The sequence below is a fragment of the Nanorana parkeri genome, unplaced genomic scaffold (assembly GCF_000935625.1).
Source record: "Nanorana parkeri isolate BGI_ZX_2015 unplaced genomic scaffold, ASM93562v1 scaffold124, whole genome shotgun sequence".
Lineage (NCBI taxonomy): Eukaryota > Metazoa > Chordata > Amphibia > Anura > Dicroglossidae > Nanorana > Nanorana parkeri.
Window position 1 is genome coordinate 909,813 of NW_017306392.1, and position 14,721 is coordinate 924,533.

General features: G+C 42.3%; 1 protein-coding gene across 2 annotated transcripts in view; it reads right to left on the reverse strand.

The window, feature by feature from the left end:
- RUFY3 (RUN and FYVE domain containing 3) overlaps window positions 1-14,721 on the reverse strand; it is a 64,004-nt gene that overhangs the window by 28,187 nt on the left and 21,096 nt on the right. The window contains exon 1 of one of the 2 annotated variants that reach the window (XM_018553585.1): window positions 9,430-9,689. The exons of the other annotated variant lie outside the window; for it this stretch is intronic. Coding sequence (XP_018409087.1) covers window positions 9,430-9,607 — 178 coding nt within the window. The 5' untranslated portion in view covers window positions 9,608-9,689. Of the gene's footprint in view, window positions 1-9,429; window positions 9,690-14,721 lie in introns of those variants that run through there. 2 annotated transcript variants of the gene reach the window in all.

The window sequence follows — 14,721 nt, forward strand, 5'->3', positions numbered from 1 at the left end:
AAAGTGAACTATTGTTTCAGGGGTATTATTTTGGGGTTTTCATTTGTTTTGTGGATTTTTTAATGTTTTTTTTCTTTTATGTTGCTAGGTTTGGGGTGCTTAAAGTGCAGCATTCGTTTGTTACTGACCATCTGTTCCTTGAGCTACCTTTTGTTTACAGCGAAAGGGGAACAAGTTCATATACTAGAAGACAGGAAGTGGCTGAAGGAGGCTAGAGGAGATCAACAGCTCTGAGATACAAAAAAAATAATGAAAAAAAGGGTTTTAGGGGAAAAAAAAGAAAATTAAACATGGCAATTGTTTATAATACACAGTGTTTTAGAAAGCTAAACGGTCATCAAATTAGGGATTACATCTACCCAACAATGGATCACAGTTCAAAAATCTTTAATAAAGCCCTCTAAACACCTCATTGAACAGTTTAAGTAAATACTGATGTCAAAGGTTGACTCCTGTTTAATGTGCTTAAATTACCCAATTATATAGTTGAGATGAAAAAGAAAAAACAATAAGCTCTTCAAAAGCTGGAGTGATTCTGTGTATGAATGAATAAACAACTTGAACCTTTTAGCACTTTATCAAAAACTACAGCTAAAATGAAAAAAAGATGTTACAGCAAAAAGAGGACGCCTATTAAGTCTTGGTTATTCATGTAGAATTCAGAGGCGGGATGGTTCCAATCTAGTAACCAGCACACACATTTAAAGAACAAGGAACCATGTGCTTTCACATTTGCCCATGTGCCATCAGAACAGCTAAAATTGCTTTCAGCCATAATGGCTTTCTGGCACCTGTGACTTGCATCATACTGTGAAGGGACCATCTCATCCGTTTCATCTTCAAAACATTTATGTACATATCTTTCACCAACATTTCAAAATGTGAAGCAGCAACTCAACCTACCAAAAGAATAAAAAAGTAGGGAACTCGGCTACGATAATGTATATCAAAAATTGGAATAGGTGTCATAGGTGCATTGGTGGTTTGCGTCTATCACATGAGGAATGTAGTGTACTGGATGTATTTTAACCACTTGCTGCCTAGAGCAATTTCTTAAATTTGCACACATGATAAAACCTCAATATTTTGTTTGGGGGTCTGATATATTTTCTGAAAGCTCAGGCCTTGTAGAATAAAAAGATGCCAGCTGCAATTTTTTATGTTGCACGGTATTTGCGCAAATGTTTATTTAGGATAAAATACACTAAAATGAAATTTAGTGCACAGAAACCAATTATAATGCCCAATTTTGGTAAAATATGAAAGATGGGGTCACGCCAGGTAAATAGATACCAAACATGTCAAGCCTTAAAATTGTGTACGTCTGTGAAACCGCAAAAAACTACAATAACCAAAAAATCCCATAGGCGACGCTTTAAATGCTTTTACGGCTCATCAGTTTAGTGCGAACAGAATTAGAATTATTGCTCTCACTCAGACGCGCGCAACGATATGTAAGGTGTGGTGCAATTTTAGTTTAGAGATCTGCTTCACCAGCTTCTTCTTCTGGCTCTAGGAGCCGGAGACTGTGTACAGTGACACCGGACGTGATGTAATGCACATCACTTCCAGGTCCAGTGATCGGAGGAGAGATCAGTGGCTGGGAGTCGCTAATCTCTCCTCCAATCCATCAGAGGAGACTCACCACGCCGATCCCGAGCTCACACGGGGGACAGTGGAGCCCGGGAAGCCGATGGCGGTGGAGGGGTGGGTACAAGGCTGCTGCACCGTACAAGCGATCCGGCGGCTGTATAGACACCGATCGCTTGTATTTAACCACTTCAAGACCAGGTGTTTAGACCCCCTTCCTGGCCAGGCCATTTTTCAGTATTCAGCGCTGCAGTACTTTGACTGAAGTTTATTCTGTCATGCAACGCTGTACTGAAATGAATTTTATACCATTATTTGGGGACAGATAGAGCTTTATTTTGGTGGTATTTAATCACCACTGGGGTTTTTATTTTTTACTATAATTAGGAAAAAATTACAGAAAATTTTGAAAAAAAATTATTTTTTTACATTATGTTAGGAAACATTTTTTATTACTCAGTTTTTTGGTAGAATGAAAAAGAAGTCGGGGTCACATCGGGTAAATAGACACCAAACATGTCAAGCTTTAAAATTGCGCGCACGCGAAATCGCAGAAAACTACCATACCCAAAATTGGCCATAGGCGACACTTTAAAAGCTTTTACCGCTCATCAGTTTAGTGTTATCAGTGATTGATGGCCCTACAATTATTGCTCTCACTGCGACGTTCGCGGCGATATGTAACATGTGCGGCGTAATGGGCACAATCGTCTTTTTTGCACGTATGCGCCCCCGATCAGTACCCCATACACGCGATACAGCCGGCGGATCGCTTGTATGGTAACAGGCATCGCTGCCTGTTTTTAAATTTTGGCCGTTTCCAGCTCGCACGCGAGGGGGCGTGTCTGAGCGGACGTCTAAAGACGCCCGCTCAGATCTAGAGAGCTCCGGGCCGGCCGCTTTTTTACTACGGCCGGCCCGGAAGTGGTTAAACAGCAATCGCCGGCTGTTTAAAACGGTACCATGAAAACGGCTGCAGCAGCAGCCGTGTTCTTGGTATAACCACTTCCTTCGGAGGACATACATTTACGTAAACCCGCTGGAAGTGGTGAAACTGAATAAAATCATTTGTTGAATGCAAGCAGTGTAAGTGCCTGAATTTGACTTGGTATCCGCCTCTTGCAACCTTTGTACTTTGTTTCCCATTCCTTTGGACTCCTTCAAGCTGCTTTTGCAATTCTATCGACCTGTATGGGGGAGCCATTAGGTTCCACAGTAAAACTGTTAAAAGGCCCCCCAACACGAAATGTATATCCAATATGCAATTTGTTCAAAGAGTACTCTATACTGACAGTATTACCAAGCTAATCTTTTCATCACCTTGCCATTTGAAATAATTCCAGAATCTTTGCACATTAACAGCCTCTAAATGAATGTTCTCAGTTGTGCACCGTGATATCAGAAAATAAGATACAAGGTGCCGAGCTGCTGCATTTCAATTGCTCATTCTTTGGCAACAACAGCTTGGATAGAAAATGTAAAAACTTGACATATTTTGTTGCTATTTTTGAACATCGCTGCCGCTTTGTTTTTAGTCCTTTCCCATTTACAGCTGTAATCAAAGTTGATTATAACAGCTCATTAAAGGTTTATAATATTGTTTTAATTATGGTAATAAGGTGTTTATAAAAAATGTACAAATTGTGCAAATTGGAAATGTCAATATGCACAGCACTAAAGGGAAATGTTACAAATGAACAAATACTGCACATTCATGAAATCCAGGGTCTTTGTCATTGGGTGTCCATGGCCTTGTATATGGCAATTCTCGACAGTATTGAAATGTGATCGGGCAAGAGGAATAGCTCAGTACGTAGAGGTCCCTGGAGATCCTGGATCCATTCTCCTGTCTCTGTCCAAGTGATGTATCACAGTAAAATCTAACTATTCCTGTAGGCCACTTCTGGGAATACAAGGCAATCTCTCAGCAAGCCTTGGATGATATTCTTGAGGCATGTTCTTGGGGGCTGAACAAGGACCAGAAACATTAACATTCTGCCAGCATATGCACACGCTGAAGAGAAAACTGGACTAAGCTTGCTTTTCAAGACCTAATTGAACAGTCTGAGCACAATCTCCCTATAAACACTAATAAAGAAAAAAAGATTTCAAAATGAAATTAACCTAAACACTATTACCATCAGACATATTTATACACACCAATAAAGAGTGAGGAAAAGGTTTTACTCATAGAATCTACAGTTGTCAACATTTTAAATGATGTTTGTGTCCCTCATCAATCATAACACTGTCCTCGGCGACTCTTATGCACTGGAATCCAGAATGGTCAATTAATTTTTTGCAATTACTGACATGTGAGTTCCACAGGTTCTGTTGCTGATGTGGCATGAGTATGTGGAACTATACATCTAATGTAGAACTATTAATAGGAATCAACTGTGTAAAGTGGTAAAAAAAAAAAGATTAAAAAAAATTGGTCCCACCCACTGAGTGCTACTAACTGCACCTAGCAAAGAGTTATGCCGATTGCCAGATTTCCTGGGGTGCTGGTTGTTAGAGTTCCGTAATCGGTCTTCTCAGGCAAAGCTAAGTGATACAATTGTAAAGCTGGCTATACAGTTTCTACAAACTTTTTATTTTGTTAGAATAATTGATAATGTCATTAGAGACTGAATTCTAAATTTGGTTTGAATTAAACAATTCACTTTCGGAATGAATGTAGTTTCTTGAATGAAAATCAAATTCATCGTTATGCCCCTTTCAAACGGGCTTTCCGATCAGGTCCACCTGTCAGTTTCTCCAGCAGATCTGATCGGAAAGCCCAATGGTACTCTATGGACAGCAAGATCTAAGCGCACGGGCGTTTCTTTACATCTGGTTACCCACGGCTCCGGCTAGGTCCGAAAAACCAACGGATCAGAGTTCCATTTTGACGGACCTGACCATGCCAGATCAAGGGTAGATCAAGGGTGAATGGACACATGTCTGTTTACATCCAATTCCCTATAGGCCAACATGAGTCTGGTAATTTCACTTGTTTCCTCTATCGCAAGATGGAATAACTGCATGGGCACAGATGTCACAACGGATCCCCTCCTGATTGGACCATGTGAAAGGGGCCTTAGAAATTTGTTCATTCCAGAAAATTTCCCCATCCTCTTCCTTCGATTTTGTTCGTGACTACGGCTGTAGATCGTTTGTCGATTTGACCCCATTAACTATTAGAAAATTGAATGAATGTTTTGAAAACAATTTTTTTCTAAAGAAATTCTAACTGTGTATAGCCAGCTTGAGTGTCAGAAATCTCACAAAATTTAAAGAATATAAAAAACAGAAAGAGGGGTCCTTTTTCAATTGTTCACACACATGCTAAAACCTGCATTTTTTGTTTTAAACTTTTTTTTTTTTACAAGAAAATATTAAAATACTCAGCCCCAGAGAACAAAACTGCAAGACCTGTGGTCAGGTTTACAATTTGTACTTTCACTTTTCTGCCTAATTAACTAAATGTATTTGTAAAATAAGCATGGCTCGTTATACACATTGGGGTCTATTTATAAAAATTTGCAGAGCCATTCACCCTGTGAATCTCTGAAAATGTTATCTGTAAAAAATAAGTTAAGGCAACTGGACTTGCTGTATTTTTCTTGAAGACGTTTCACTGGTCATCCAACCAGCTTTCTCAATTCAGAATTGAATTGTTTAGGCAGGCTTAGGTAGGCAGCCTGCCTAAACAATTCAATTCTGAATTGAGAAAGCTGGTTGGATGACCAGTGAAACGTCTTCAAGAAAAATACAGCAAGTCCAGTTGCCTTGACTTATTTTTTACAGATAACATTTTCAGAGATTCACAGGGTCTCACCTAGTTGTTAGCCAATCTTAAGAAAATCATAGATTGTAATATAGGTGGTAACCTGCAGACAGTGTATTTACACAGCTCTCACGGTTAAAGCACAAGTAAATATACAAGAAGCAACTGCTTCCAGGAAGCTTATGATTTTCATCATAATTTCGTGGTTAGGAAAAAGCTAAAGAAAAAAAAAATTGACAATCTGCAGTGCTCAGTGCATCTCTTCAGCGAGTCAGGTATCTATGCGTTATTGGTAATGTGGAGTGAATATCTATTCTAGCTACACAAGGCAAGTTAGTAACTAGACAAGACAGTTTTAGTTACCTGATCCCCGCTATCCAAGCAGTCTGTGCTTACATCTCTTCCCTCTGATATGGCTGTGCAATGTCCCTCAGCATCCTCAAGTACAATGCCGGGTTATTAGCCCCGAACTGTACATGATGACTATAGCAAGTCTCCGACCACCGAAGGGTGGAAGCACCTGTGGATACCAGCCTTGGAGCCAGCGGGAATCGGGTAACAAACTGCTTTAAAGACTCAACCTAGACAAAAAGGAACAGTTAACCCATGTAATGTGGGAGTAGCCCCACTGCAAGGAGAGGTTTTTTTTAAACAAAATCGGATATAAACTTATTCGGGGGCATTTAAAGCCTATCAGCAGCAGTATGAGCCAGTTCATTTTTCTGTTTGACTTTGGATTGGAGAACTAAGAACATACAACATAGCACATTCCAAGTTCTCTGCAGTAAGGTTAATTAGTGTTCTCACAGCAAGGGGCATTTTACATTTGGATTAAATAAAGTTGCACTGTGGTAACAATAAGGTTAAATAAGAACCTTAGCTACTACCCCCACCTTTACTTTTTTTCTTTAAACCCTATACTCACCTTCTTTACTACAGTATTCAGGCTGGTCTGGTAATGACATGGGTCCTTCATTTTCTTCCTCGCCAGTGAGTGGTCCTTCCTTCTGCACTAACCGGTGTTCTATCAAAGTTTGTGACTACGTTAGAATGGGTGACCGGTCACGTGGTCACACATTTTAATGTAATCCCGCCAAGTTTTTCGGCGGTGGAATGTGTGACCGGCAATAGGTCAAGCATTTCAACACTTTGTCAGCTGTTCCAGGGCAGATCGGCATCACAAATCACATGTGCATGAGAACCGATCAGTCCTGAAATGTCACTTCTATCCGACTCTGTGACTGCAATCTCACATTCCACAAAGTCGGACAAAAGTGACATTTCAGGGCCGATCAGCTGTTCCAGGGCAGATCTGTTCTCCTGCAAATACCATCTCCGATGCCGATGTGCCCTGGAACAGCTGACAAAGCGTTGGAATGCGTGACCTATTGGCGGTCACACATTCCACCGCCGAAAAACTGGGCGGGATTACATTAAAATGTGTGGCCATGTGACTGGTCACACATTCCAACCTAGTCACAAACTTTGATAGAACACCGGCGCACATGCAATGACAGCCTAGATTGTGTGATGCTGTGCTCCCAGGGGGCGTGCCACTGACAGCCTAGACTCACAGGAAGTGGGTTGGATGAGGTTGGGGGTCAACTGACTCAAAAAGGTGAGCATCAACCAGAACTGGAAGTGGTTTGCATGTGGAGAACTACACTGGAGAGGTGGTAAGTATTGCAGCAAAACCTTGTTTTTTTAATTCTCAATGTACACAATGTAATTTGAAATGTACACAAATTAACCTCTCCAAAAAAAGGAGAAAGGATTTTCATGTCAATGCCATTTTAGAATATCAGACATTTACCCAGAAAACCCCACCTGCTGAATGCATCACACATTTTCAGAATCAGAAAAGCTTCGTTTCAGCCTTCAGAACCCCATCAGCCTGGGCTTTGTTTTTCCAGTCACCATGCAAAGTGCAAAGGAAGTAACCTCACTGAAATACTAACTACAAGAAGAGAGGACTTTTGGTAATAAATGTCTGGAAAATGTATGCAACCTAATTATAGAAATCTGCTCTTCTTCTTTTTAATGTATTACAGGCATGACCTGGCTAATAGGTTGTGGCTGCCGCTTTAACTGACAGTCACAAGAAAGACAGTAATGGCTGCTAGCAGTCATTACATCTCAAAATCCAGTCATTGTAAACATGAAGGCAATGCAGGAGAGGAGGGGCACTTCAGTAATAATACACGGAGGGTCTTAAGTAGGGGGCTTGGATTGAACCAATAGCAGAAAACCTTTAATAGAAAGAGAGTGTGTGCAACATTACAATATGGTGATGTTTGGTCATGTGAGGCTCTACAGCTTTGCTACGCAGAAATAAGGAAAGCGTAGATCCTTCAGCCATATTAAAAAAGCATTTGTAAGAGCTATATTAAAAATGATTTTACAGGAGCAATCCATGGCACCTACAAAACCTCTTTCAAGGGCTTTTATTGGCTGATGAATAAACTGCGACCCCTAGAAGGACTATGTCATGGCGATTCCAGCACTTCCTCAGGCAAATCATTAATTGCCATTTAGCAGTGTTTACAGCTGGCTACAGAGTTACCTTCTTCAGTGACTGTGCATGTTATCCAATGGAGCTGCTAACAATTATGTCACACTAGCAATCTGTAGCTACACAGACATGTGAAAATAGATTTCTAGATGCTACAAACCTGCTGGTCTGACTTGGTCCACTAGAGTGATGACCGTGTACAAACTGCAGTGATCAAGGCTCTATTGCAAAGTGCTGTGAATCGAAGAATTGGAACTCAATTATCAACAACATTACACTAGCATCATAAATCTGGTGCAAGTTCAAAACACTCGCAATTGCTATGATAAATTCCCACCAGCATGTCTAATGTAAATTACATTTATTATCACGGCTGCATTAATAAATAAGGCGCAAATAACGTGGAAAATTTGTCACTTAAAGAAAAGTGGAGCAACTCCCTTGATAAATTCCCCCCCTATCTGCTTATCTGGACTACTGCATGTTGACGCTTGCCTTATTGCATTGGCTCACATGCATTCACAGGGGGTGGGTCTAATATCTGGCCTAGGCCCAGCACTATGACTATGTAGACTTCCCCTATATGCAGCCCTCACTCCCCTGCAACTCCTCCCTGGGTGTATTATTGCCGATAACTCCGAGCACCATTTTTTCATCTAACTCTTTATCTAGTATTCTGATCACTAAATTAGGGACATAGCTATGACCATTTATACTTCCTCTGCCATTGCATTATAAAAAAAACCACAAAAATAAGGAAGAGTCGAAGTAAATAACAGAAGGGCAGAGATCACGAGGAAGTAGGCGAATATTAAACTAGGGATTTACAGGCTGACAGCAGCTTTCAATATGCTCTCTGGGTCTTTTGTCTCCAAACTATTTAGGCAGAATGACATGAGCTCTACGACAAGGGAGGAGGCATTACCACTTAACCAATTCACTGCTGCAGCCACTGCACCCGAGCAGCAATCCAATTCAACTCCATCCTGCAGGCCCAGCAAGTAGCTTAGACAGGCCAATTCCAAGGTATGGCGTATTTTACTGCAACAACCATGACAGAGGTAATTTGAAGGTTAATGAGCCAACGGTAAAGTAGAAACATGTTTCAGTATCTCAAGGGTCAGTGTATGTGGTTGTTGACGAGGCAGAATGAGTAATATTCTGGTGTACAAAGCAGAACTGATGGCCACTGTGTTACACTCATAAATACAATGACGACTATGTAAACAGCAGCACAGGCCAATGCACAAACGACCTTCAATAATCTAGGAAGAGGTGACTTGTGTCGTAAAATCACTTCAAAAAGAAAATAAATCGCAATCGGATTTTGTATCGTAACTGCAAATACATACTCGTAACTGCATATACATACACATCACTGTAACTAAACGATTGCATTTTAAAACGCAATTGAAAATCAAATTTTAATAACGCCGAGTGTTACCACAAAACAAAACATGCAACCAAATATTCTAACACCAGGTTTGCTCATAATAATAAGAATGAGACAGCAGGGAATTGTGGGATGTTGTCATGGTATCAATTTGGCCCATACCTTCAGGATTAGGTTCAGGGTCTGGCGTCAGTGAAATGTCATCAAGTTCACGCAAGCACAGCCATTCGCCATCCATGGAGACGCGGAATTTGCAAAGGTATATGGTCTCCATTGCAGCCTGGGTTATCTTGTCCGTAGTGGGGGTCGGCATGTCGCCTTGAGGGGTGAGAGCCGTCATGGTGGCTCAGGTGGTGCGACAACCACACAAAAATAACAAAAACAACAAGAAGAGCAGCAAAAGGCTTATTCGAGGGTCCAGAGACACTCCTGCTTGAAGAAGGCAGTGAGCTTACAGATACAGCTGCACAGTCAGCATGCAAAGAAATAAAAGTCTATACAAAATGTTCTCAGTTCTACAATACAGGAAAGATGCTCTTCCTCCTTGGCTTGCTTTGGATTCCTGTGTCTGCCTCTTCCGCCCCCCTGCTGATCTGCTGACAATTGTCATGCGTTAAAGCTGCTAGCTAAAGCACAAAACTCCAGATTCGAAGTCTCTCCTTTGTTCTAGGTAATAAGACAATCAGTGAATAATGTAATGCAATCATTCACTAGGACCCGAACGGCCAGTAAATAGCAGCAGTTATTGAAATCCAAGGGTTTCAAAAGAGGGCAGCAGGTCTGCACAGCCCAGGCACTTGTGATCTTGTAGGATTGGTTGTGCGCAGTAAGCAGGGTGTTGACCAAAATGGCTGACTAATGAAGAGAAGAGAAAATTCACACTCATGTGACCAGAGATGCTCGGAGCACAAGCAAGTCCCAGAATGCTGCTGATGCAGGGAGAGCAATTAAAATGTTCTCTTCTTCTGTATCCAACCCCAGTGCCTGCTCCATGACAGCCTTCCCCTCCCAGATCAGAGACTCCACCTTGCTTCAGACTCTACTAGCAAACCTAGATTCAGATCAAACACAATAAAGGCTATTGTCATTAATCCCGTCACCCAGAAGACTAGGCAAATCCATGGGATACAGCTAAGCAACAAACCATTATTTACAACTAGAAGGTGTAAAATGCGAGTCAGAGACATCTTTCTAATCTCATAATTATCTCATAATCATCTCTAGGCTCACTTGCCCACATGCTGCCCCTTTATTTACAATTCTATTTCAGGCTATAGTCCCAAAAAAAAATGTATATTCTTTTACAGACTTGTATTTCTGTTTATTGGCAGAAATACAGAAATCAATAACAATACAATAACATAAATCCTAATGTGCAAAAAAAAAAAGGTAGAAAAACAAGTCCTAAAGATTTCAATAAATTGATGCAATTGCATCAGGCCGATTCTTAATATGGCTGATCCACAATAATCCTTTTAAAAAGGGAACCTGTCATTTCTGCACATTAAGGAAACTAACATATAGTATAAGGGCCTGTTCACACTCTGGTGTTCTGAAAGGCGCACCAATGCATGTAACCTGTATTGCCACACGTTGCAGTAATGCATGCAGTAACACAGAATGGGCTGCCAATGCACCCCGATGTGGTGCTGAAAATCATACACAATCCTCTTTTTTTTGTAATGGAATTCTGTTAATTAAAATGAATGACACGCTAGTGCATGAAACGTGCGTTACTATGCATTATCACAATGCGGAGGTGTAAATGGGGTGTGAGGTGTAAATAGACCGTCGAGCTCTACAGCAGGTACCCAAATGTGCCTGCTACACTGACAGCACCTGCCACCTCCCCAGCGCCTTCTCCCCAAATATTATGCAAATAAACAATATACATAAATAAAACTTGGGACTGTCAATAGGTTGTCCTGACAGTAAGTACTGCACAGGTGGAGAGAGTTTAAATGTATACTTTATACCTGGAAGCTATTTTGGATTTTTTTTCTTTAGGGGCTACATTGACACATAAGGGTGGCGAGTGGGGTTACTCAGTTTAATATGCAGAAGTCATAGGCCTTCTTAAGGGCTTTATAAGCAAGCATCTGCACATAAGCTTTGATATGCGCCAATGATGTGCGTTGTGGTGCATTCTTCATATGCTCTGCATTCTTTCTGTACACTGTTGAATTAATCCAGGCATACACAGTTCTATTTTTTTTGTACAACACATGGGCTGAATGAGAAAAATAGAACAGTTTTCACCATCAACACTAATGAGTAGGGATGCACCGATATATCGGCCGCCGAAACATATCGGCCTAAAATGGCACTTTTGGCTAAATTGCGAAAGCGCCATTTTTCTGCCAATACAGCGGGTGCATTCATTCTATTGTCTCCTCCACAGCTGGGAGCTGCTCTGTGTCCCAGCGGGGGAGGAGAGAAAGTGACAGCCAGCCGAGTGCTGCGGGAGGAGAGCGATGTGAGCGGCTGGAGTCTCTCCTCCCACACCGCTCCGTCTCCTATCACAGTCCGGCAGAGCGGTGTGTGGGCGGAGACAGCCCGCGCTGTCACAGGAGGCTGAGCTCTCCCTCCCTGTACCGCTGGCTCAGCCTCCTGTGACAGCGTGTCAGAGAGGAGAGCAGTACAAAAACTCAGGAGATCAGTGATCGCTGAGTGTTTGTAGATAATTGAGGACCTGGTATGTGTACTATATCCTCAATTATGAAAGAATGGGAGTGATCTACATCACCTCCTGTTCATTCATAGTTGTAGGTATAGTAAACATACTTTGTTCTCATGTTACCAATGTAGGGCTGCAGCTAACGATTATTTTCATAATCGATTAGTTGGCCGATTATTAAGTTCGATTAATCGGTTAATCGGATTTAAAAAAAAAGGCTCCAGTGATGGACTACTAGTTTCTATTGCGATTGTAGTCCATCACAGGAGCAAGCTTGGCACGGTGGAAGTAAAAAAAAAAGTGTGGTGTGCAATATAGTACATTATTATATATCGGCGCAATGCAGAATACCAGCAGCTATAGAGGAATGCAGCAATAGTACATTATACTATAATGTACTAAAAAAAAAAAAAAGAGATAGAGGACTTTGTGTTCTCAATCTCTTTTTCTATTTTAAAAAGGGAAATATCAGGGGTTGGTGTGCTGTCGCAATCCTAGTGCGGAATCCTAGTTGGAAACCGATGTGGGAAGGCAACAAGGAACAGTTGTTTAGAATTACTGCATATGCGTATAACTAGATGCAAATTATTTATTCACCATGATGTTTGATGTGTAGCGCGCTATCAGCGTCAAAATGAATCCAGTGCGGTTCGGAGGCGTGGTGGCGAAGTACTTTCTGTTCCTGGAGGTTGTAGTAGGGATTGGTTCCTATGTGGGTGAATCCACACAGCATCTACCCAAGATTCACCCACATAGGAACCAATGCCTACTGCAACCTCCAAGAACAGAATGCACTTTGCCACCACGCCTCTGACCCGCCACTGGATTCATTTCAACGCTGATAACGCTACACACCAAACCTAACGGTGAGTAAAGAATTAACATCTAGTTATACGCATATGCAGTAATGCTAAACAACTGTTCCTTGTTTCCTTCCCACATCGGTTTCCAACTGGGATTCCGCACTAGGATTGCGACAGCACCCCCAACCCCAGTGACGCCCTCTCACCCAAGCGGCGAGACCTCAAGACCCCATCAGAGGAATACACCACCATTGTGCCCTCTCTTTCCTGAACAGAGTTGGCAGCTCAATGGCTGCTGGCTCCGTTTGGCTGACAGTTTTCCAACATGCTCCTTCTTTCATCAACAACTAGCCAAAATTCGAAGTACAGTATACATACCCAGATTACGTTTTTGCTTTTTTTAAAAGGACATACATTTTTATTTAGCCAACATGCACTACACTGTCACAAAGCACTGTGCTGCAATACAATGCTATCTGCCTCATCCCACACCAACAAAGTGTGTTGGTGAGAACTGACCAAATAGAAAACAGGGCTATTTGCCTTATCCATGCATTGGGACTGTGTTCACCAATGCATGTGGTGTGCAGGAGTCCTTAAACATGGAAAACTAATCATTATACACCGAAATAGAAATTTCTTTACACAAACATCAAATGTTGCTGCGGATGATACCAATTCAAGGTAACCAGTACATTGTAACACAAAGAGCTGCACGCTGCAATTCTTGCCCTCAGTGAAAACTAGCCTTGCTGCATGCTTTTATTTATTTTTTAAACGAGTGTTAGGTCTTATTTCAACAATGGTCCATTCACGCCATATGTGTTGGGATGCGTTCTTCAATACCCTCTTTAGTATACGTAAAATAGTGCACTCCGCCTTCCCGAACTTCCTGCTTGCGGGGGAAGTGATTGAGGGCAGGGGAGCCATAGGCTCTTTCTGCCCCTAATCAATCTGTTGGGTGGAGAGGAGGGGTGTGGGCCTGCCGCAGGGCTGTGTGCGTCTATGGACGCATACAGCCACCTTCGGGCATGGCCGGGAACGAGCATGCACGGGTGCCTGCATAGCAGCCGCTTAGCTGATGGCGGCACCTGTGCAAGGGACGGGGGGGGGAGAGCGTTCTACGGACCCACTAGAGAACGAGGAACTGATTATTTTAAAATTAAAACAAACGCCATAGGAGTAAAAATGGTCCCCTTTTTCTAAAAATAAAAAGACAAATATCACTTTAAGGGTATTGTTTATTTGTAGGGATGCACCAATACCGATACTAGTATCAATACCGATACTGAGTATTTGGGCGAGTAACCGTACTCGCCCAAATGCTCCAATACCGGAACTTCCGGTCAGAGGAAGATTTCCTCTGACTGGCAGTGCCGCAGGGGAACATGGAGTCAGCTTCCCGGGCAATCAGGAAGCCGGGGGACGAGTAATGACCCGCCTCCCCGATTGGCCCGGAAGCCGGCTCCATGCTGATTGACCGAGAAGCTGGCTTCCCAGCCAATCAGCATCGAGACGGCCGAACAGCTCATTACTCGCCTCTCCTGGCTTTCTGATTGGCTGGGAAGCTTCCCGGCCAATCAGGAAGCCGGGAGACGGGTCATTACTTGCCGCCCGGCTTTCTGACTGACCTGGAAGCCGGCTCCATGCCGATTGGCTGGGAAGCTGGTTTCCCGTCCAATCACAAATCGAGCCCTCCAAACAACATGGAGCTGGCTTCCCGGGCAATCAGAAAGCCGGGTAGCATGTCATTACCCGCCGCCCGTCTTCCCGATTGCCCAGGAAGCAGGCTCCATGCCAGCGGAAGCACCAGTATTGGTATATTGGTACTCGGTATCGGCGAGTGCCGAAAGCAAAATATTGGTACTCGATACCGAAAAAACGGTATCGGTGCATCCTTATTTACTGGTTTGATCTAGATTCATTATTGAAAAAAAGTTTGAGAGTTTAAATACTACAATAAGTGTGGTTATC